This window comes from Centroberyx gerrardi, chromosome 3 (assembly GCF_048128805.1).
Source record: "Centroberyx gerrardi isolate f3 chromosome 3, fCenGer3.hap1.cur.20231027, whole genome shotgun sequence".
Lineage (NCBI taxonomy): Eukaryota > Metazoa > Chordata > Actinopteri > Beryciformes > Berycidae > Centroberyx > Centroberyx gerrardi.
The window spans coordinates 6,879,566-6,902,141 of NC_135999.1; the positions used below are offsets into that span (position 1 = coordinate 6,879,566).

The following is a 22,576-nucleotide window of genomic DNA, read 5'->3' on the forward strand; positions in this document are numbered from 1 at the left end:
ACTACAGATTTTTACTTATAGTAATAATCTGCGAATTTTTCATACAACTAAATGTTTGTGTTGCGACTCTCTGCTGCCGACTGATACAAAATAGTGATTCAGTCTATATCCAGTTCATGAAAGCTTTTGCTGTTCTAAACATCCAGTTCATTCATGGGAAAAATCCTCTGTGCACAAGTGATACATTTTATGTTTCCTGCAATGTCAACAATTGTTTGTTTGGAATGAACAGAAGAACTGAGTACTATGAGCAGTGATAGCCAGCATGGCTGAACAGACAAATAGAGTGCCACCTATAACTTCATGAACAGAAAATTCAAGGAAAAAGACGTAATAGTAGACTATGCAATGACTGCTTAGCACCAAAGATGTTGCAAAAAAAACACACAAAAAAAACGAATGTTACAGACTACCACTTTATTTTCTTTATTTTTTTGTTTCCACTTGTGTCGTTTGTGTTACTAAAAACGATGCAACACGTTGGTCAGTAGGGCTTTTATTTTGAAACTCACAACCGGAAGTCGTATTGTTGTTACTCCGGCTGACTTGACGCTGGTTGGATGCTGCATGGTCCCAGTGACATGCAGAGTGTGGAGATCCGGGAGCGGCGCGCCAGAGGAGGAGCGCCCCGCCGCAGCGCACACTGATCGGCCGGACAGTAGAGGGGGAAGACCGGGAGCAGCGCGGACGAGAGACACTCACACACAACAGTCGAGGTAAAAGATTAAAACTCACATAGTTTTCAGTAAAGACGGAAGGTGTGTTAATGTTACCAGGTTGTTAAGCTAGTCGAGTTGCCGTATGGTAGAACCTTTTAAGGCAAACTCTTTAATTCTCAATGGGCAGAATATGCACTTTAATCTGTTTGTAGCCTACGAGGCTACTGGGTGCTATGATTCCACAGTTTTATTCCAGGATTAGATTCGTACAGGCTATATTGTTGCGGGACACGCGTTTGTTTGTCCAACATCTCAACAAGTGTCCTGACCCCATGTGTCTCCATACAAACAGCAGCCTGCTCTTGCAGAGTGCCACAGTTTCAAGTGCACGCCCCAGCTCCATTAGCCATTATGGCTCTCGGTAATTTCAGCTACTTAAGATCATGTTTCGTGCACATCTGCTGTGGGGGCGTGCGTTGTGTGATGAGGTGGTTGCTTTTATGGGAGATGAAAAAAAAAACTAATATATGTCCTAATACTGTGTTGGTGTAATGCAATAGATGGGGGAAAAAAGAGCTCTGTTTCATAATAGCTTGTTGATGTAATGCAACCAACATTAAAACTCTCCACACACCGCTGCTTGTGTGTGTGTGTGTGTGTGTGTGTGTGTGTGTGTGTGTGTGTGTGTGTGTGTGTGGGAGGGGTGGGATGGGGAGGGGGGAGGGGGGGTTGCTGAGTGTGTAGCATGCTGGCCAGTCCCTCTTTATGATCCTGGAAGTGGTGGTGCTGACTGCTGAGCTGGTCTCCAGAGAGAACTCAGCAATCAGGAAAGAGCAGGACTCAGCTCAACCTCTCTGTCCTGGAAGAGAGAGAGAGAGAGAGAGAGGTGGGGGGTTGGGGGGGGTGGATGTATGGATGGATGGATGGCTCAGCCTCCTCATGATGCAGAGGGATGGAGAAAGAAGAGAGTGTGTGGAGAGAGGGGTGAGATATGGATGGATGATGACAAGAGGGATGCATGGATAGATGAATATGAGAGAGGGAGGGAGGAAGATAAATGGATGGGTAGGCGTGTGTGTGTGTGCGTGTGACAGAGTGTCAACGGTTAGAAGACAGATGAAATACAGAGGGAGGGGAATGTATCGCCCCCTCGCCCACCATCCGGCTTCCACCGGAGAGATCCCATAAGTTTTGTCGTGTGAATCCATGTGAAAAATGGACAGAGAAAGCTATGGGTGACTGATGGAGGGAGAAATAGAGAGAAGGTGAGGAAGGGAGCGTGCACAGGCTTTGATTCATCGCACAGAGATGAGAGGAGGGAGGAAAATAGGGAACAGATTGTACTTTTCATTCCATTTACCAACATCAGCATCAGAGCCTGGATGAATATCAGACTCTTAAATTCAACACGCAGTTCTCAAACCTCCCCTCTCTCTCTCTTGAACACCTTACTATCGTCTTTTCACACTGCATTCCCATTCTTCCATCTCCCCAATCTTTTAGTTAGCCAATGACCAGGTCACTTCTTAACTAGCCAAACAGATCCAGGGAGACAGAGCCAAAGATTACTCATTATTTATATTACACAATAACTCCTGAAATACTTCTCTGATTCTTTTTTGCATATTCTTGCCAACAGAGATGATTTGTTGCCCGGGCAAGTAGTTGACATAGTTGTTATATATTACAAATAGCTCTCATCATGCACTGGTATAAACATTAGAGCTGTTTGCACTTCTTCTCCTCTTTTTTTCAGTTTTCATCATTTATATGTGCAAATACACTAAACATAAACCTAAACCACTTGGCCACTTGAGAATCTCTTAAATGAGAATAATAAATTGGCTTATTTTCTGACAGGGACTTGATTTCTCAGAAGCTTTTTAGCAGTAAGTTGGCTTAGTAGTTGATAACTCCTTCATTTGATTTACAGTATTTATAGTATATTCCATCCCTGCATTCACATTTCCTCATTCACCATCTCTTTTCTTCCCCTTGCCCTAAAATGGTATTATATTTTGGCCTTGATTGCAAGGTTAAAAAGTGTCTTGTACCTCTTTGTTTATATTGAATTGTCATTATTTTCTATTAACATATGCCATGTGTAGTAAAAAGAAAATAACAGGCACTGCACTCTAGTTGCACTGCAGAGATAATCCTCTGTGTGCAGGAATTTCCTTTTTCTATGGATCCAGTATAACATACAGCACCTGTAATTCATTAATTTTGTTTTTTATACTCAAAAGTCGGCATGTTCCTTCATTTAGCCACAGGATCCATAAGAAACATCTCAAAACTATGGTGCAATTTAAAAAATGCATGTGCATCAATCTAGAAATAAGACACCCTGACTCACCATTCCCTTCCTCTTGCCTCCCTCGATCTCCCAGATGGCGTCAGCCAGCGATGCCGGGCCGGGCCAGCAGACCCAGGAGCAGAGGGACGCGGCCGACCAGAACTTCGACTACATGTTCAAGCTGCTGATCATCGGCAACAGCAGCGTGGGGAAGACCTCCTTCCTGTTCCGCTACGCAGACGACTCCTTCACCTCGGCCTTCGTCAGCACAGTGGGCATCGACTTCAAAGTCAAGACCATCTACAGGAACGACAAGAGGGTCAAACTGCAGATCTGGGTGAGTGGGGGAAATACACTCACACTGTAACACACTTTGATTTGAGTTCAAAGTGCAGTCTCCTTCAGCCAAGGATGATATTTAGTCTTACATGGTCTCGGACACATACTTTCTCCATATCATTTCCTTTCAGGGGAAGGAGCCTGTTCAGGGAATGGAAAGGAAAACTGTCAAAGAACAATATTTTTAAAGTACTGGAAACAGAACCAGGAACAAAAGTCTTACTTGCCAACAGTTATTATAGCGTTAGATGTAAATGTTTTGAAGAAGGCATTAGAACAGCAATCCTAATACACATTCCAAAGTTTCTTTCTGTCTTTTGCCTTCTCCTTCTTTGTTGACTCCTTGACTCCTTTCCTGCTCTCCTGCCTGCATGCAACTAGCCAAGGGGGGAGTTGCTTAGTTACCATGGGAACACAATGGTAGCTTGTACACCGTTCTTCCTCTGTTCTTCCACTGTTTTTCACAAATATATTTAAAATTATGACCATTATGCTTTTAAATGTGCAGACCCACAGAGAATGAAATTCAATAGCTCAAAAGTAAGTCAGTCTATGGATAAAGCAAGTATTTGCGGCTCGTTCCATAGAGATGAATCTGCACTTCATTCTACAGGGAGTTACATGCATAATGTTTTGGTTATTGTAGTTTCAACCAAGATTTTTGAATTGATGGATGTGAAATATTAGGAATTATTTCTTTTTTTCATTTTAACTGGTTTGAACAATAGGTTGGAACGTTTAATCTGAAATGAAAAAAATCCAGTTATGTGCAGAGCAAAGAAATGGCAAAATCCTTCATGTTCCTTCCCTTGATTCCTTCACCTTCCTGCGTTCAAACTGTCCCCCGCCACATGCACCCTGTCAGCTCTGTGTAGTCTCTCCTGTCCAGCGGGAGGAAAGTGTGGAAGTCTATCAGATAACAGCAGCTCTCTACAACACTCCTTGACTCAGAGAAGGATGTTTGTTCAGTGCAGAAGCCAAGAGCGAAGGGCTGGTAGACATTCCTAGGGCTTGACCAGATTTAGCTTCAATTAGTCTTGCCCACACTAGTTGACAATATCCCATGTCCTAACTTTTCTTAACAACTCTGCTCTGGTTAAGATTTTTGTTCTTTCTGCAGATTGGTGTTGCTGTGTTAGTGTCAGCCTGCCTTGTTTCCACCGGCACTTCACCAGATGGCAGACAGCCAGGAAAAATGAGAAGTTTGTCACATTGCTTGGCCCTCAGCTATATTTCCCAAGGATACTTTACCTGCTTTGACTCTGCACAGCTAGCCCAGGGCTAAGCTGTATTGGACAAAATCCATGTATATGCAAACGGACTCTGTTGAGAAGGGTTCGACGGATATGGGGTTTTTGGATTGAAAGTACCAATACTTTGTGCCAATATTTGATATCCTTACATTTGACAATTTTCGTGCCTTCCCCAAAAATACAAGGATTCAGACTTTTTCTGAGAATTGTATTCTTGTCACGGTGGAAAAGCCTCTGAAACAGCATTAAGACCATCATGAGACACTAAAACTCTCCATTGAAACCCAGACTAATGAAATTCCTTTAGGTTAGCAGCTCATTAAGGCAGAGCGACCCAGTGTTTGTACTCAATCATGGCAGTGGAAACTCTGAGATTCATCACTGCCTTTAAATGAAGATCAGTTTACAAAAACATAATTGACCAATCAAATGAATAAATGAAATGTGCAAAGAAACACGCTGTGGTCAGGGAGACACCTCCATCATATCGGCAGTGGATTGGCTTGCCGATATCCAATATTTAACAAAAGGCCAATATCGGCCCTATATATTGACAAAAATGAAAAATGCTTATCTTCTCATTGATGCCAATGTATTTTGCAATTGAAATTAGACAGTGGGTTTTCAGGGGCCGAAGGGTCATAATTCAAGCTGGAAAAACAAAATCACCAAACCTGCAGTTGCAGTGTGTGTCTGTTACAGCAGCACTGTGTAGATTCCCAGTGCTAGCTCGCCTTTGGCCAAAACAAGGTTCAGCCCACATTACAATGTGCCATTGTTAAACATTAGTTTGCCCAGGACTAAGAGGTAGCCTGGGGCAGAGGCGTCTATTTGGAAAGAGCTGTGGCACATCACTGAGGTCTAAGCAGCTCCTGATACTTTCTGATAGAAGGCTCCATAAGCCTTTTCCATGCCACTCGCCAGGTAACAAATGCACAGAGTGAACGGTGCTATTGAAAGCCGTACTGTTACACCACATAAACAGTATATTCCCCACCCCATCCTCTAGTTTACCGTCTTACACGGCGCCGCCTGTCATGCGTGCGGCGTAAACTAATTTCTCACACTCGAGAGTTAATGACAGTTGATGTTTAACATCGTCCCCAGACGGCGGGGTTCATGAAAGATGCATGGCTTCTGAGCTGCCGGGGCCGAATACGCTTACTGTGCAGACTGACACCCAGGACACATCTATTACTGAGTGCCAGTGGAGGGAGAGGACTCACCCACAGTGCTCCCGCTGGAGGGAAATGTTTTATCTGTTTTTTGTTTTATTTATCCAGGGAAGGGTTGCTAGCATGCCTGTTCTGCTCTGCTTCACGATCATACAGTTGCATGGTTTTACACAAGGGAGCTGCCAAGTACAACTAAAGTCTTCTTCTATTGGCTGCTGAGCGACTTGAATGGGTTTCACGGGGCCGTGAAACTAGCTCAGCTCAAATAGATTTAAGTAAAAACCTGATCACCAAAATTGGGGTAATGGGATTTTCACACAGCAGTAGCATGTTATAGTGTCACTTCATTTGGGTCTTGATCAAACCCTGTATCTCCAGCTTTAGTTTTGACTTTGATATTGCAAGTGACAGCTGGCATTTTCTCTCATGTGCAAAACAAGCATCAGGGCCTTGGGGCATCATTTAAACCCATCAGCTGAATCCTAAAAAGCATCAGAGTCTATAAGACAGCACTTTTTCCTGATGCAGGTTTTAGTATCCTCACCAGGAGTATCAATTAATGCTATACCTCTTGCTTTTAATGAAGAAAATAAATCTTAAAAGCCCGTTCTTTTTTCAGATAAGTGAAGTCCCAATCTAGAAAGCGTTTTCCCATAATGAGACAAGAGCCCGGAGAAGAAAAATAACAGGCCTGAATTCAGTTTGTCCCTTTAGGCTACTCCATGTGTTGTCAGAAGGCAGCCGGCGTATCCTGGTGTACTTACAGGGTGTGGGAACAGCAGAGCATGATGGGAGGGATTTGCCTCAGTTCCGAGGGACCGGGTTAATGATTCACCTCCACTTTTCAGGACAGTGGAGTTAACTGTTTGTATTCTACCTTCAGGAATGAATTTTTTCTGGGTTTTTTGGGGGTTTTTTGCTTTTTATATACGTGTTGGAATTGCATTTCTCCCTTATTGTCAACAGAGGTTTTTATTTATTTTCCTGCCCTCCACTTTCCTATTATCATTATCATTATTATTATTATTAGTAGTAGTAGTAGTAGTAGTAGTAGTAGTAGTAGTAGTAGTAGTAGTAGTAGTACTAGTAGTAGTCGTCATCCTTCAGGCCTTCACATTAGATACAGGTCCCAGATGTCCCATTTCTTCAAGATAGCTCTGATTTTATGCCATTAATGTCATTTATCCCCAAAAAAGACAGAGAATTCCTCAGGTGTTCATGTGTTTTGCAGGACACAGCGGGGCAGGAGCGCTACCGGACCATCACCACAGCCTACTACAGGGGAGCCATGGGGTTCCTGCTCATGTACGATATCACCAGCCAGGAGTCCTTCTACGCTGTGCAGGACTGGTGGGTAGAGCTCCAGATATAACCACATACTATCTAGATAAATTGTGTATTTATATGTGTATCGTTTTGATTTTTCTGCTGGCGTAGGTTAACGTGTTTTATTTTTTAAGCTAAGTGTTCTTGTACCGTAAAATGGATTGTGGTGGTTTTTTATATTGGTTTTTGTCTGTGTCCTGCAGAAACTCTCATATTTTGCCATTTGTTTTATAGATAAGATGAAACTTGAATCATCCCCATAGGGAAATTGTGCTGTTACACCAGTGAATAGTAAGAAGATACAGCAAAGAAAAAGGGAATATACAGTAAATAAAGATATAGCAAAAGAGGGTCATATAAACACACGAAACCAACAGTTCCAACACTAGAACATGTTAAGTAAAAATGTATGAATGAAAGTATGAAAAGGTGTGGAAGAGGTTGTGTAACATAGCAGCAGTAGTAGCAGTAGAACAAATTGAGATGAGCATAAAACAAATGACAAATATGTACTATTTTTCCATTAACTGACAGCTGGAATTGTTTCCCCACATGTAGAAAGTGTTCATGATCGTTGGACAAAGCCAAACTGTTGATAACGCACTGTTCAATATCAATAATGCATGGAGAGCAACGGGGAAAATACCAGCTTCTCTGAATTCCTGAGAGCTTGATGTTTTGGAGAGAGGCAGAGGGTTTTTGCAGGAACTGGTTGTGAAATGGTCTTGGTGTCATTTCCCAGGGCGACCCAGATCAAGACGTACTCGTGGGACAACGCTCAGGTCGTCCTGGTGGGCAATAAGCTGGACTTGGAGGAAGACAGGCAGGTCCCTACTGAGGATGCCCAGAGACTGGCTACAGAACTAGGTCAGCACACCGATAGATACAGACTATTATTAATATTATGGGCGCACATACAGACATGTCTGAACACCCTGAACATAACTTACCACGCTCACTGAGAACACATAAACCACATGTTGCTCAATAGCAGTTACTCATAACTCTCTGCAACTTTTTCACTCTTCCTCCCTCTCTCTCTCTCTCCACCCTTCCCCTCCTTCCTCGCTCCCTCCCCTCGCCAGGCTTCCAGTTCTTCGAGGCCAGCGCCAAAGACAACATCAACGTGAAGCAGGTCTTTGACCGGCTGGTGGACGTCATCTGCGAGAAGATGAACGAGAGCGTCAACGGCGATGCCAGTCCGGCAGCCAATCACAAGGGAGCCAGCCTACAGGACACGCCCCCTGGCAGCCAGGGTGGCTGCGCCTGCTGATAGCTCACACCTTGAGTTCACAGAACACTGGTTTCATACTGACACACACACACACACACAAATACAGTATATGTACACTAACACATGTGCACTTGATGTGTCAATGGCAAAGCCAAGACATCTTATCAACTAAGTAGATAGGAGAACCAGGTAGGAGAACTGTAAAAGACACACACACACACACACACACACACACACACACACACACACACAGATCAATTGAATTGCCAAAAATCTAGCATTGTGAATGTACTCTGCTGTATGTTATAATGTTTTGTTGCTGCAACACTATCATGGATCTTTGCCTCTTTACACTGCAGTTTGTCTTTCCTCTACCTGGTACTGTGTGGGTACCGGTGCGGTCTTCAGCGCTCCCTCCTAATTTTAATGTGACTGTTACACTTAGATGCCAAAGAACTGCATCGAGCAGCTGTGCCTTTTGTGCCCGACTACCCCGCTTTATGAATTCCTGTTTAGGACGGGTGAATGGCACATGTTGCAGGTGAAGGATGTGAATGAAAGGCATGAACTGAAGCATTACGGTGTGGGAATAAAGGATTTACTTGTGTCATGCTACCCCCTTGTGGGTGTTATATGATAATGCATCACTGTGATCTATGATGGGTGTGTAAAGTGGCCCCATGTTATTCTGCTGGGTCTGAGGCAGTAGGGCCATCTATCTGCTCTGAAGCGTACCTGAAAGCTGTCTTGTCTTTCCAGACATATGTGCTGTCATGCGTACTCCTCACTTGCAGTTGCTATTTTGGAGAGGTATTCTGGTTTGCCTCTAATTTATGGTTTTCTGTTATTTGATTTTGCTTTAATGATGAATCATGGTAGTAAAATATATCCTTTGCCAGATTTATTGTGTCCCCTGAAAAAGATGAGAATAAATAATATGGAGCTGTATGTTTGTTGGTTTTCATTTCCCTAATGTAACTTGATATGTTTCATTCACTATTGCACTTCTGATCTTTAATACTTTATCATACTTCTCCCACACACTTTAGATTGAGTGTTTCAATGTGTTGGCATTAGCATTATCATTTCAGACATTGTATCCCAGAGGTGTTTTTTTTCCATTCATAAAAATAAAACACGTCAGGTTTTACAGAAGTATATGATGCCATAAACATCAAATTATTTTAGTTCCTGTTTTTCCCTTGAATTGTGTCCTCTTTTTTTTAAATTGGGTCCCATCAGGAACCAAATTCAGGTCAGGCAGTCAGTCATACACATGTGGCTGTAACTATGGCCTCTCACCTATGGGCTAAAAGCCACAGTCAGTCAATGTCACATGAGTCCCACACAGTGAGCCCCTGTCTCCGCCGATTTACAGACATCCACTTCTTCTGCTGTCCTGCTAACGTTAACGCTAGGTAACGTTATAGGCCCTTTTCACGTCGTGAGAAACCGGTGCATTACGAATTCCTGTGGCAATTTTATTTTTGCGAAGAGGTCACTTCCAGGTGTCAACAAAAATTGTCTTTGTACTTCATGTTCATTTTGGAAGGTTGTGGAGCGATTTAGTGAAGGCCAGAGCTGGAAACAGGAAGTTGTATTGCACCATGACCGATAACCGTGTTGCTAGGTGACCATTGCTCCCACACACTGAAGCCAGAAGCCACACTCTCTGCCGTTAGTTTACAGACATCCACGTCTTCTGCTGCCCTGCAAACTTTAACGGTAAGTTATTTCCTGCCGCGGCGACACTGACCCGTTGTGTCTGTCCTTCTCCCTTCATTTCAATTCATGTTCAATTTCAAGTTCAACCCAGTTGAACTTTTTCTGGACGGATTCGTACGTTTGTTTTGGAAAAATATAACGTTAGTGCCAATCAAAGACACAATGGTACAACCAAAACAAAGATAAAACGGAGAAAGTCTGTTATAACGTTGGGATGACTGGAGGTTTTCCAGGTCAGTTTCTTATTCTGTTTCTTTTTTTTCTATGAAGTAGCACCGTTATGAGCGAAGCTAGGCTACTGTATTTCTGCCTCTCCCACCATGTTGACATTCCAAACTAGCTAGCCCAACGGACAGAAATCTAACCGTCAATAATTCTGTCCGTTTTCCAACGGACCAGCTAAGTTAGTGGAATTCAACACACTGGGCCTGGGCCTGTACAGGATCTGTACTTGTTTGTTACCAGGAAGGGTGAAGTTTCTAAATTTGTTGAACCACTCTGTTTGACCAGCTTGACACACTAATCTCAACTGTCATGTGTCTCACTTTGTGTAAAAGTGTGTTGTCATTCCTTGATTTTCACCATCGATCGGTCATAAAGTTTCTATTTTTGAAGGGACTTTGCTCACCAGGAAGTGTTGCGCACCCTAAAAGCAAATGAGTGACGTGTGGGCCACAAACTCCCTCTTCCCCATCTGTGTGTGTGTGTGTGTGTGTGTGTGTGTGTATGTGTGTGTGTAAAAAACCTGTGACAGAGGATAAAGGGCCATGTGAAAGCTTCCCTGTGCAGACACTCCTCACTGATCAGACCTCAGCGGACAGAAACTACTGCAGCACAGGTACGAGCTTCATTTTCATGCCTACAATTAATACATTTAATTCAAATCATATCACACTCTATGAAGGATAAACACATACCATGATCCCGTAAGCAAATATGTTTTTTCCAAGACAGAACATGCTTTCATTTAATAACTAATATAGTAAACAAATAAACTAATAAAAAGCCAGGGAACAATGGATGCTTTACTTTGTATTTGACAAATGATTTTCTCCTATTTCTCTTGTAATCCAATTTTTATATTCGAAAACATTATCCAAATTGAAACCTGATGTGCATTGCTCAGTAATGATATTTGATAATATTTAATAGTAATGCTTCCTATTAGACCAGCAATTATTATGTGTGAATTTGGGTCACACTTTTAAAATGGTGGATATACAGTATTTTGGAATGAATCTCTTTGATTATGTCACTCAGCTTATTAATGCTATTTTCTAACTATTACACTGGCAGAAAGAGGAGTATTTTTTTTGGGTTAATAAGTTACTGACCAGGCTACACAAGGAAAGCATCGCCCAACGCTTCCTAATAATTAACTCACTTCTCTGTTATAGTAAAAGTACTGAGTGTTTCCTCTTCATGGTCACAATATTTGCCATGATAGATCTGATATAGGCAACTTAAAATTGATTCTGACTTTGATAGTATTAGTACTGACAGTTGCCCTGTTTTATTGCCTCAAGGCTTTGATTATTCAGTATTCAGTAAACTGAGCTGTGGCCTAATCCAGACAAAAGATGTTGAAAGAAATATGGCCACCAGCACCATTCAGTTGAACTGTTAAGAACATTATTTATTTTCCAATGGTGTTTAATTCTGGTATTATGGAAGCATTTTATTGCTTCTTGGGCAGGTGACAGTAATCAAATAGGCTACCAGTGACCATAACAGATAAAGTAGCAATAAGGAAGAACATAGATCGATAAACTCTGATACAGCAGTTTGAGGGCAACAAAGTAGTCTTGTGTCGTAGTCGTGCGCGTGTGTGTTTTATGATTCCTCTGTGCTGTGTTGCAGTGTGACTACCAGTAAGATCCAGCTGATAAGATACCTTGGCTTTACCAGTAAGGCCTCATAAGTCATGAGTCCATCAGAGGAGGTTTACGCAATATCAAGAAATCGTTTTTCAGTCGTTCATTCAGGCCTGATCATGACAATGATGTAAAAATGTGTTCATGCCCTGGTGATATGGCACTGTACCTTCTTCATCTATGTTCTCTATATTTTGTGATCAAAGTACATAGACGTTCTGAAAGTTGTCAACACTATTACGAGTGTAGTAAACCCAGTTTTATTCACTGTTACCATAGACACAGGTTACAATATTTAAGGTGAAATATTCAACTTTATAATACTTGCAGTGTGGCCAGGGCAATAACCCCAAGTTCAAAACCGGAGGCACTGAATTTTATTTCCCTTTGGTTATGTATCAGACCGAGTCTCCTGTGTAACGAGGAAATTAGCAAACATGCCATGTGATAGAAAGGGCCGCTTGATAATCCTTTAAAGAATTTGCAGGCAAACTAAATTAAAAACAAGCTAGGCATATGAACGAACACAGCAAATTGAAACTTCTCATCTCTCTCACACTTCAACCGAAACCTGGGGTCATTTCAGTATTAGATACTCGCTATATTTAGAGAACGTTAAAGCCCTCTCATGTTGTCCCTGCCAGTCCCTATGGTTAATGTGTTACTAAAACAAATGCCATTTGACCCATGTTTGTGGTTGTGTGTGTGTGTGTGTGAGTGTGTTCTAAAATGAAACCCTACCCTTCACCATTGATTTTCCTGTGACTATAGACATAAACGCAAAATTGTACACCTAACCAAAATTCCCTAAAAGACAGAAAAAGAAGGTGTCATAGTGGTGTTGATACCAAACCACAAATGAGTTAACTAAACAACATTTCTTTTTTAACAGTGTGAAAACACATTTACCAGCCAAGATGTGTTGCTCCGGCTTTCTCAAAATGATGATGTTCATCTTCAATGGCTGCATCTTTGTAAGTTGAAAAAGATTTCCATTGCCTCTGCTGTCCCATTCAGTTTCATGTAGACCCAGTCTAACAAGAAACCAGACTCAACCGTACACAGTAGAGTCAGTATTGTATCAAAGAACGCTAGCTATTCCCTTTGGCTTTGTACAATATTCTGTTTTGTAGCTATTTGTCAGTCTATATTGAGTGATATCTAAGCTGCAGTTTCAACACATAAAAAATTCTAGGTAATTCCCAGGTTGAACTCTAGCTCACCTGCTTGTGTTAATGACCTCTCATGTCTCCAGGTCAAAATGTGACATTCCACCTCTTTATTACCTTTGGATATAAGAACAAGTATTTTTAGCTTTTAGTGTAAAAAGTCTCATGTGGGACAATTTTACTCTATTTGTCACAATATATTGTTTGTGTCTTTTGTAGTTACTTGGGTTGAATCTCTCACTATGAATTAATATTACCATACCACTTCTGATTTCAACAATTTCCCTTTGCTATTGCCATTCTCCCTGTACTCCCCCCCCATGCTTTGTTGCAATGCCTCTCTATCCTCTCTCTCTCTCTGTCTCTCCTTACTGTATCCTCACTCTCTCCTTTCCCTGCTGTATTGTACCCATCATGCAGCTGGCAGGTGCAGCCGTCCTGGGTGTGGGGGTGTGGGTGAAGGTGGACAGCGCCTCTCTGCTGGGCCTGCTGGGAAGCCTGGAGGAGGCTCCGGCCGGACTGGCCCAGCTGGCCAACGTGAGCTACCTGCTCATGGCCGTGGGCGCCGTGCTGCTGGTCATCGGCTTCCTGGGCTGCTGCGGAGCCGTCAGGGAGAGCAGGTGTATGCTGCTGACGGTGAGCCACGTTTTAAAGGCCAAGAGTTACATAAAGTTTAAAAAATGATGAAAAAATAATAATGAAATAATGGCACTCTTACAAAAACTTGCTATTGAATATTATTGAAGTTATTAACACCCACGGTTTGAAAACAGTAATGAATGAATGTATCTAGTCTTCTTTATTAATAATCGTATCGCAATTTTTGCCCCTAGTGTTTTGGAATGAAACCTTTCCACTTCAAAGCTTATTTATGTTCACATCAGAAATGTGATGTTAACGACATGATGCTTCAAGCAATTAAATAAAAAAAAAGTAAAGTAATAAGGATTTGGCTTTAACCTTAATGCTAGTCAGAATGTTTTGAGGTCTGTTCAAAGTAAATTTTCTTCTTGTGAGGTAGTAAAGATGAACTTAACCTTATGATTGCTGAAAGCAGAAAGAACCATCTGTCAGCCAGTTTGGATAGAAAATGCGAATGTTAATAATTGTGAGTGTGAGCTTGAACAATTAAAGTCTCTCTGTGACCATATTTTTAATCTTTATTTCACCAGACAAGTCGATGCTTTCTTATTCATTGCTGGTATGGATGTGATTGCTCTGAACTGAGGGGGAGTTGAGGAACATTTAGCTTTAAGTTTGATCTCTACAATGTTTGATCCGCCTTTTCTAACTACTCACTGTATTACTACTTACTTAATACTACTTGTATCACTACATCGACTCAGCCACAGCCCTTCTCTCACTCTGTCGGTGCTCTAGCTGAGACTTGGTGTGGATATGAAAGGTTTGTCAGTGCGAGTGCTAATCCGGCATCATTTCTCCCCTCCAGTTCTTCATCATTGTGCTGATCATCTTCGTCGCTGAGGTTGCCGGTGCGGTGGTGATGCTCGTCTTCCAGGATTTGGTACGTGGCTCTCAAAAACAAAACAGAATTTTCCTCGGCAAGAACTGCAGTTGGTAGGAAATGTAGGAAGTACGATGACACAATATTTTCTGCCCGTCTTTTCTCAGGCTGATGAACTTCTTGTGGATCTGGAGGATGAAGTTAGAAAAGCCATCAGAAAGGACTATGGAAAGAGTGAGAGCGTGACTTCTCTCTGGAATGCCACCATGGATGAGGTACCGTATATTTTTTCAAGTGAATCGTCTAATCCATAGAAACACTATTCATCCCTATGATCACAGCAAATCACATGACCCAGTAAACAGAGTTGAGAGGTGAGTTGACAGAGAAGCCAGAGCCTTAAGCTTTAAGTATTCCCAGACAAAACTAGAACCTCCCCCAACACTGAACAATCCTTCAACTCGCTGTCACACCCAAAGATGTAATTTCTATCACTTTTAAAGTTAAACATTCTTAGGATTTGGAATCACTCTCTATCTCCGTCAGTTTCATTGACAAGACGAAAAAAACATAATCATTTAATTGTGGAAATCCAGATCACCACCAAAATCTAATGAATTGTTCCACAGCCCAAGGCCGATCTGTCCGCCAATTATCATGGAAATTCATTCATAAGCTTTTGAGATATTCTGCTGACAGACAGACAAACAAACTAACAGGTGAAAACACAACTTCCTTGTTGGAGGTGACTAGGGGCCCTACCATAGTATTTTTATTTCTTTTTTTAAACCGTTTCATAATTGAGTATTCTGATCCCTGACCCCCTCTGACCCCCTGTCCCACCCCCACCACTATGGCTGAGAAAGGCAGTTGAATGGTTTCTTGTCGAGGTTTGGTTGTAACACTTTGTGTCTTTGTGGTTTCCTTCTAGTTCAAGTGCTGCGGATACAGGAACTACACAGACTTTATTAACTCCACTTTTTACATCGACCACGGCGGAAATAATTACCCAACCGCATGCTGCAACGCAACCACCACCATAGGTCCATGCAGTGAATCCGCAGCATCTTCTTCGGTATATGACCAAGTTACTGTTTGGTGTGTGTGTGTGTGTGTGTGTGTGTGTGTTTGTGTAACTCCATGCATGTTAACAACAAAACCATGAATCCTGATGTAGCCCAACAGTCATTCCCTTAAGCCTGATAAAGCCTGTTGTTTCTCTTCCAGATGATTGACGGGTGCTTTGAAAAGCTGCTGCAGCTGATAGAGGACAACGCTGTGATCATTGCGGGCGTGGCGCTGGGCATCGCTGCTCTCGAGGTACAGAAAACTCTGTTCACAGGGTTCTTTAAGTTTCTCAACCCACTGACTTTATACAGTAGTCTGTGTATGTGACTACACAGCTCCTTTGATAGAATGAAACCTGAATGAAATATCTTCAACTTGTCGCTCTATACTTGTTTTATCCCTCATGTTGTCGGCAAATCTAGGTTACATCCTTTATGCTCATGAGTGAAATTTGATTAAAAAATAAATACGTGAATATATGATCCTGGTAAATCCAATGCTGAAACTGTGACTATACACAAAACATCGTAACACATCTATCATTACCCAATAAGAATAACTTCTTACTCATTTATAACTCCTATGTTTGCATTTTGCCTCACAATATACCACTGCCGTTCAATTAAAACACATAATTAGACATAAAACCAATATCTTATTAGATTGTAGCAGACCGCTACTAGACTGTGTTCTATGTTCTTAGTCACAAATGACCTTTAGGTTACGGCATATCGTTTATTTGGGAAATTTTGACTCATTTTGTTAAGATTGTCAGTTTCCTTGCTTCTTAATATGATCATAATATGGTCATATTACGGTCTTAATGGATTGTGTTTTTTTAATGTCACGGGGTTGCCAGGGGCTTTCCCTATCAGAGAAAGCTTCAAGTTCCATCACAGTCAGGATCAAACTCCTCTTCAGATCTCTGTTCAGTGTTATCCTCCTCTCTCCTCTCTATGTCAGTATATCATGATCAAGGAGCTCTCTTGGCCATTGAGCCGCTATTTGGAAGCTGTCTGACGCTTCTGCAGAGGAAAATGCAGACAAGGCCCTGAACAAGCTGTACTTCTGTATGAACACAGCGGGACAACTGTGTGAACCCACAATGCCATGCTATCTCTTCTCTTTGTGAGAAAAAAACACTAGCTCTGGTAATCACAGTATGTGGGGATATTTCAATGATGAGGAGAAAAGATAGCAGAGCGAGGAACTGTGTGTGTGTGTGTGTGTGTGTGTGTTTGAGAGAGAGAGACTCTGCAAGCCTGTTCTGCTCTCCCTCAAAATAAGTTCAACCACCAATATTCTAGTCAAATTTAACTCACAGTCCCTATTGTTGTCACAAAATATGACAGAAATCAATACAGTGATAATAGGATTTTATGAGCTTGTAAACCCTGTGCTGACGCTATCATGACGCCTTATGCCTTATATAAAAAATAATTATGCATTTATTACATAATAAACATGAAAATGGGTCAGTTTTGACATATCATAGGAAGGATAAGCCATGTAAGTGCCCAGTCCTTTCACAATATTGTAAATCAACGATAAATAACCTGCAGGCTTTATCTCAGCTTGTTGTGTAGAATGCTTAGTGATCATGTGACCTGTTGTCGTTACAGATTGCAGCCATGGTGGTTTCAATGGTCCTCTACAAGCAGATTGGCAGCAAGGCATGATGTGTGTTGTTTGTCCCGGGTCAGGATCACAAGTAACTGGTGGGGAAAATGTTTGGAGCCTGTTCTCTATGCATAAGGGTTCGGGTCAATTCACTTTTTGGTGATTCAGAATATACCGACACCTTTTGTGTTGTTGGAATGTTGAGCATTAAAAATCAAAGGAGGTGAATGTGTGTTTTCTTAGCCTCAGCGCTGTGTCTGTACACATTTATTCTGTGATTTATTTATGATGTTTTATGATAGCTGTGTTTGTTTGTGCTGAAAACTGAAGATGATAAAGTTTAATGACGCACAGTGTGGAGAAGGATCTGCATAACTTGTGTCAGAAAGCGTTGCATACTGCACAATCATCCCTCACCCTCACTGCAGTAATATGATGCATTTATTTTTGTATGTCTGAGCATATTGAAATAATAAATATCACACATATCTTGACTTTTTCTTTTATTTCCAAATTGACTGATTTTCTCTTCTGACCAGAGTGCTGCATGTGATCCGTTCCATGTAAATGCTTTGTACATGCAGGCACACACACACACACACACACACACACACACACAATACAATTACAGTTATATGTTGTTTTTTGTGATTAAATGCTTTTTTTAAATAATTGTATTTCATTGTACTTGATTGCTGGACTGATTGAAGTCCATGAGCATTCTGTCAACTCTGACATCACAGTTAAGCACAGAATCCTAGTCAGTAGATTCTGGCACCAGTACCAGCCACAGCAGAGACACATCAAAAGACAACACACCCAACAACACTGAGACTTTTGAAGAGAAATATTTCAGCTTTGGTGATTCAGATTCAGTTCAAACTGTTAACATGCCTCCGCCACATCGTGGCTGTGAGTCTGTGCTGCAGACTAAGTCTCTGAGCGCTCTCACATCCAGGAGAGACCCAGGTGAGTCTGAAATCCAGCAGACATCTGCAGTACCTATTACATGTTAATCCACACAATGTATCAGGTATGGGCACTAACCTATGTGAGAATTACAGGTTAGTCCCTTAGTTATAGCTGTGATTCTGTTAGTTATCTGGTCTGTGTCCTCACCACACAGAAAGACCACATCATACAATATTACAGCTGTTCATCACATGCAGCAAACAAGCTAATGGCTCCATGGCCTTTCCCCGTTCATAGGCCGAGCTGTAAGGCACAGCGAACCCAGCAAGCTCCCGGTGCAGGAGGCTGGAGCGGAGAGGAAGAGGAGGAGTAAGAGGAAGGCCAGCCGTAAGTGCAGCCAAGAGGAGGAAGGAGCCAAGAAGAAGAGAAGTGGGGAAGCCCAGCACAACCAGCACTGCATTGGCACCCATTTGACCCGCAACTTGGAAAACCTCCTGCAGACCAAGACTAGCAAAACCTGCAGCAAAGGTCAGCTGACATAGACAGATAGATAGATAGACAGATAGATAGATAGACAGATAGATAGATAGATAGATAGATAGATAGATATGAAAGAGAATGATAGGAAGATTAGTTTTGTGTGTTTGTGTTTTAGCTGAATTTAAGGCAAAGTACGAAGAACTGGGCCACCTGGGTGAAGGAGGCTTTGGAGCAGTGTACCATGGATACCGTAAGGAGGACTTCTTGCCTGTAAGTCTTACATAACCATACACACACACACACACTTTACCACTCACTATATCCTTATTAAGTGCTAAGCCAATATATTTGTATGTCTGTCCTGTAGGTGGCTATAAAACACATTGCCTTGGACCAAGTGATCCACACACCAGTGGTGAGCGAGTTTTCTTTCTACCAACACAAAAAAAAAGTTTCAGTTCGGCTACAATCCTGATTTGTTTCATGACCCATTCCATTGAAAAACACAATTTTCCAGCTTTTGCATGATTATGTGGCACATGGGCTGTATGTTGGCTTGAATAAATATTGAAAACTGGGGTTTGTGAAGACCAAATCCTCATTTTCACAATCAGCTTATAATTGAGTGAAATTCTTGTCGTATGTTTCATCAAGAATTTCATCAAATATCATCGGTTGCATTTTTTTCCCATCTTTCCTGGTCCAAGCCGAGGAATGTATAATGAAGCGGTCTGCTAAACAGACACTAAATATACTTTTAGGTGACTTAAAGTCACCAACACAGGTCTTCAATTGACAGCAGCTTTCTAGGATCTGAAAATACAAGAGTACATTTACATGTTTATATATAATATGTAATAATCTTTTTTAATCATTAATAATTTTCAATTTTATCGGCCTGCTCGGGGTCATTTTTCTTGTTTGTTTTGTCCGTCTTTTAGTGTCTGAACGGACAGATCGTTCAGTTTCCCCTGGAGGTCTTGCTGCTGTACAAAGTCGGAGGTGAACCAGGATCACACGGCCAAAACGCGGCTGTGACCCTGCTAGACCACTATGAACTGGACCAGGAGCTGATCTTGGTCATGGAAAGACCTGCGCCCTGCATGGACCTGTTTGATTACGTTAAGGAGAGCGGTGGCTCCCTGCAGGAGCACGAGGCCAAGGTAGGATAGATGTTTGGGTGGTGTGTGTGTGTGTGTGTGTGTGTGTGTGTGTGTGTGTGTGGTGTCCGCAGAAGAGCAGTCCAGGCTGTGATAGCATTCCCTCTGAGCTCTCCCCTCTTCCTTCTCTCTCTCTCTCTCTCTCTCTCTCTCTCTCTCTCTCTCTCTCTGTCTGTCTGTCTCTCTCTCTCTCTCTCTCTCTCTCTCTCTCTCTCTCTCTCTCTCTCTCTCTCTCTCTCTCTCTCAGATCCTCCTGAGGCAGCTGGTTGAAGCGATGCTGGAGATCCACGGCAAAGGCGTCAGTCACGGAGACATAAAGTTTGAAAACCTGCTAGTGGAAACCGGCTCCCGCGCTCCACGACTCAGGCTGATCGACTTCGGCTGCGGCTCCTTCCTGGAAGAAGGATTATGCACGAGGTTCTTCGGTACGCTGCCCGGCTTCTGTTCTTGTTCTTCGCTCTTTCTCTATCTCTATCTTCTTCCCTCCCTCCATCTCTCACTCTCGGTGTGTGTGTGTGTTCTAGGCACCGCCGACTACACCCCACCTGAGTGGTACGCCCGCGGGTGCCACAGCGCCGCTACGACCACGGTGTGGCAGCTCGGAGTCTTGCTCTACGGCGCCTTGACTGGGTACTTCCCCTTCAGCTCCACGATGGGGACCCTCTTCAAACGACCTGTCATCAAGGGCGAGCTGTCACAGCGTACGGCACGCACGCGCACACACACACACACACACACACACACACACACACACCTTTGATACACACCTCATGTATTCATCTTTGATTCCTGTCTTTCTCTCCAGATTGCCAGAACTTTTTGCGGAGCTGCCTGGCTAAAAACCCCAAAAGCCGCCCGACCCTGGCGAGCCTGCTGCTGCACCCCTGGCTGCGCTGACCCACCCTTTGTGTGTCAGTCAGGTTTTACATTGCTGCAGCAATATAAACTGTAAAAACCCATGTGACCACCTCCAGTCTTCTTTCTTGATGAAAGCCTCAGTATGACAATGCAGCATTTGGGTCAGAAAATCAGGGTCAGAAAGTCCCTGCTGTTCCAATGTTAACCAGATGATGATGTTACACTCAGATGGTGTTGTTCCTGTTTACTGCGTTACATGCAGGGTTGATGATACATATGATGTAGTATATGATGTATAGTATGTACAGTATATGTAGTAAACAATGTATATGAAGTATACATATGACGTAGTATAGGATGTATGTGTATATATATATGTAGTATATATATGTGTGATGTAGTATGGTATATGATGGTATGTAAAGGCCTCTGAGACTTGACTGTGATGGCCTATATAAATAAAACAAGACTAGACTAGACTAGACTAAAGCCTCTTTCACACACAGAACCTATAAGACCTGCTTGTCATCCCCCTCTTCTCCCAACTTTTCTGTGTCTTTCCACTGTGAACTAATGTGTCTAATGATGCAGAAATACCATCAAAATAATCTTTGAATGGACATTTCCCCAGAATGCTCGGACTCCTGGGGAGAAATTAAAAATCTTTTAATCTTTTAATTTTTGGTGAGTTTTGTACATTTTCATGAGAGAAAATGCAATATACTTACATTTCTGACCTCTCACTAATATTAATATGTCATCCAATCTAAAAATGACAGGAATAAAAATGAAATGCAATACGAATTTAAACAATCATACAAGACAAGCAAGCACTGAAACGTTATTAACATTTCTGGATTACGTCATTTGGTTTGTGCAAAATAGAGTTGGTATTGAAATTTCCACTTTCATCCACAAGTTGCATTGTTCCATCAATAAGAGTCAATGTACAAATATTTTTGGGGTTTATGGGCCACTAAGAATTCCATGTGACTCTGTGCCAGGCAGCTGAAGGTGAAGAGGAATTTTGAAAATCACTTCATTGATAGAAAAATATGACCGACATTCAGACCAAAAGTAATCACACTAGACAACAGGCCTCTCAGCACTCGGTAACAGCAAACTCCCGCTTGTATTTAACACTTTGTCTAGTTGCTGTGCCGTAAACTCAGAGTCAACTCAGAGTTCTGATATTTCTGAAGCAACAGGCCCTTCAAGCCTGAACAGACTGTTGTGCTATTTCTTATTTTTGTAGCTTATTTTATTTCCATCCAGCCCACAGCAGCCTGTGTGTTTCTGGGTCTTTGTTCTGTGTGTTGCTGCAGGTGTGGCAGCCAGTAGCACACTTAGCAAAGTTAATAGGGTTGACACCTTAAACTAAAGTAAACAAGGGACAGCTAATGAAACTGCATTGGGGAATAGGAAGACATGCTGTCAGTATTTATGGTCTGGTCTCGTGCTCAGAACCTTTAAATCACAATGTGCAATGTGCACACAAGGAATTTGACCCGGTTAATTGGTGCTGACACATTACAAGACAGTTACACAACACAGGATTGGCACAGCGTGTGCAGGAGCTCAAGACATAATGTATGACAGCAGACTGAACATCAACACTAAGCTTATATTCCAAGCCAGAGAACCGGTCCAGTGTTGCAGCGTTGGCTTCGTTGTAGCAGCAGAGTTTAGTCACAGATGTGCACAGTGCAGCTAGTTGATGGTCTGAATAATTTATATCAGTGTCCGTGTGCAGAGTAGCAGGGTCAGTCCGTATGTCAGTGTGTGTGTGTGTGTGTGTGTGTGTGTGGTCTACTGCCTCACATACCTGGCATCATCTTTGTGACTACAGTGGTTTCTCTAACTGTCCTTGTAACTGCAAATGCATTGTAGATGCGACTATGCTGCATTTCTTTAAGTCTGTATTTGTCTGGGACAGCAAGTTTAAAGATGAACCCAAAGGATG

General features: G+C 42.2%; 4 protein-coding genes across 4 annotated transcripts in view; 3 read left to right on the top strand and 1 right to left on the bottom strand.

Moving 5' to 3' along the window:
• LOC139922973 (forkhead box protein D2-like) overlaps positions 1-22,576 on the bottom strand; it is a 245,148-nt gene that overhangs the window by 9,526 nt on the left and 213,046 nt on the right. The gene's annotated exons all lie outside the window — the stretch shown is intronic.
• rab3da (RAB3D, member RAS oncogene family, a) lies at positions 583-9,230 on the top strand. The gene is made up of 5 exons (XM_071913620.2): positions 583-716; positions 3,050-3,292; positions 6,954-7,072; positions 7,791-7,915; positions 8,134-9,230. The coding sequence occupies exons 2-5, from the start codon at positions 3,050-3,052 to the stop codon at positions 8,319-8,321; spliced, it is 675 nt and encodes a 224-aa protein (XP_071769721.1). The 5' UTR covers positions 583-716; the 3' UTR covers positions 8,322-9,230.
• Positions 12,783-17,262, top strand: LOC139922991 (tetraspanin-1-like). The gene is made up of 7 exons (XM_071913656.2): positions 12,783-12,855; positions 13,471-13,686; positions 14,501-14,575; positions 14,683-14,790; positions 15,447-15,590; positions 15,743-15,835; positions 17,206-17,262. Exons 1-7 carry the CDS (start codon positions 12,799-12,801, stop codon positions 17,260-17,262), a joined length of 750 nt encoding a protein of 249 aa, XP_071769757.2. The 5' UTR covers positions 12,783-12,798.
• On the top strand, positions 18,094-20,652 carry LOC139922989 (serine/threonine-protein kinase pim-2-like). Its single transcript, XM_078282671.1, has 8 exons — positions 18,094-18,172; positions 18,413-18,643; positions 18,771-18,865; positions 18,963-19,010; positions 19,537-19,758; positions 20,003-20,180; positions 20,280-20,456; positions 20,561-20,652. Exons 1-8 carry the CDS (start codon positions 18,094-18,096, stop codon positions 20,650-20,652), a joined length of 1,122 nt encoding a protein of 373 aa, XP_078138797.1.

Coding starts and splice junctions, on each gene's coding strand:
- rab3da (XM_071913620.2), top strand. CDS start 3,050: ATGGCGTCAGCCAGCGATGCCGGGCCGGGCCAGCAGACCCAGGAGCAG. Junction 3,293..6,953: donor GGGTCAAACTGCAGATCTGG/GTGAGTGGGGGA, acceptor TGTGTTTTGCAG/GACACAGCGGGGCAGGAGCG. Junction 7,073..7,790: donor TTCTACGCTGTGCAGGACTG/GTGGGTAGAGCT, acceptor GTCATTTCCCAG/GGCGACCCAGATCAAGACGT.
- LOC139922991 (XM_071913656.2), top strand. CDS start 12,799: ATGTGTTGCTCCGGCTTTCTCAAAATGATGATGTTCATCTTCAATGGC. Junction 12,856..13,470: donor TCTTCAATGGCTGCATCTTT/GTAAGTTGAAAA, acceptor CCCATCATGCAG/CTGGCAGGTGCAGCCGTCCT. Junction 15,591..15,742: donor AATCCGCAGCATCTTCTTCG/GTATATGACCAA, acceptor TTTCTCTTCCAG/ATGATTGACGGGTGCTTTGA.
- LOC139922989 (XM_078282671.1), top strand. CDS start 18,094: ATGCCTCCGCCACATCGTGGCTGTGAGTCTGTGCTGCAGACTAAGTCT. Junction 18,173..18,412: donor CACATCCAGGAGAGACCCAG/GTGAGTCTGAAA, acceptor CCCCGTTCATAG/GCCGAGCTGTAAGGCACAGC. Junction 18,866..18,962: donor GTAAGGAGGACTTCTTGCCT/GTAAGTCTTACA, acceptor TCTGTCCTGTAG/GTGGCTATAAAACACATTGC.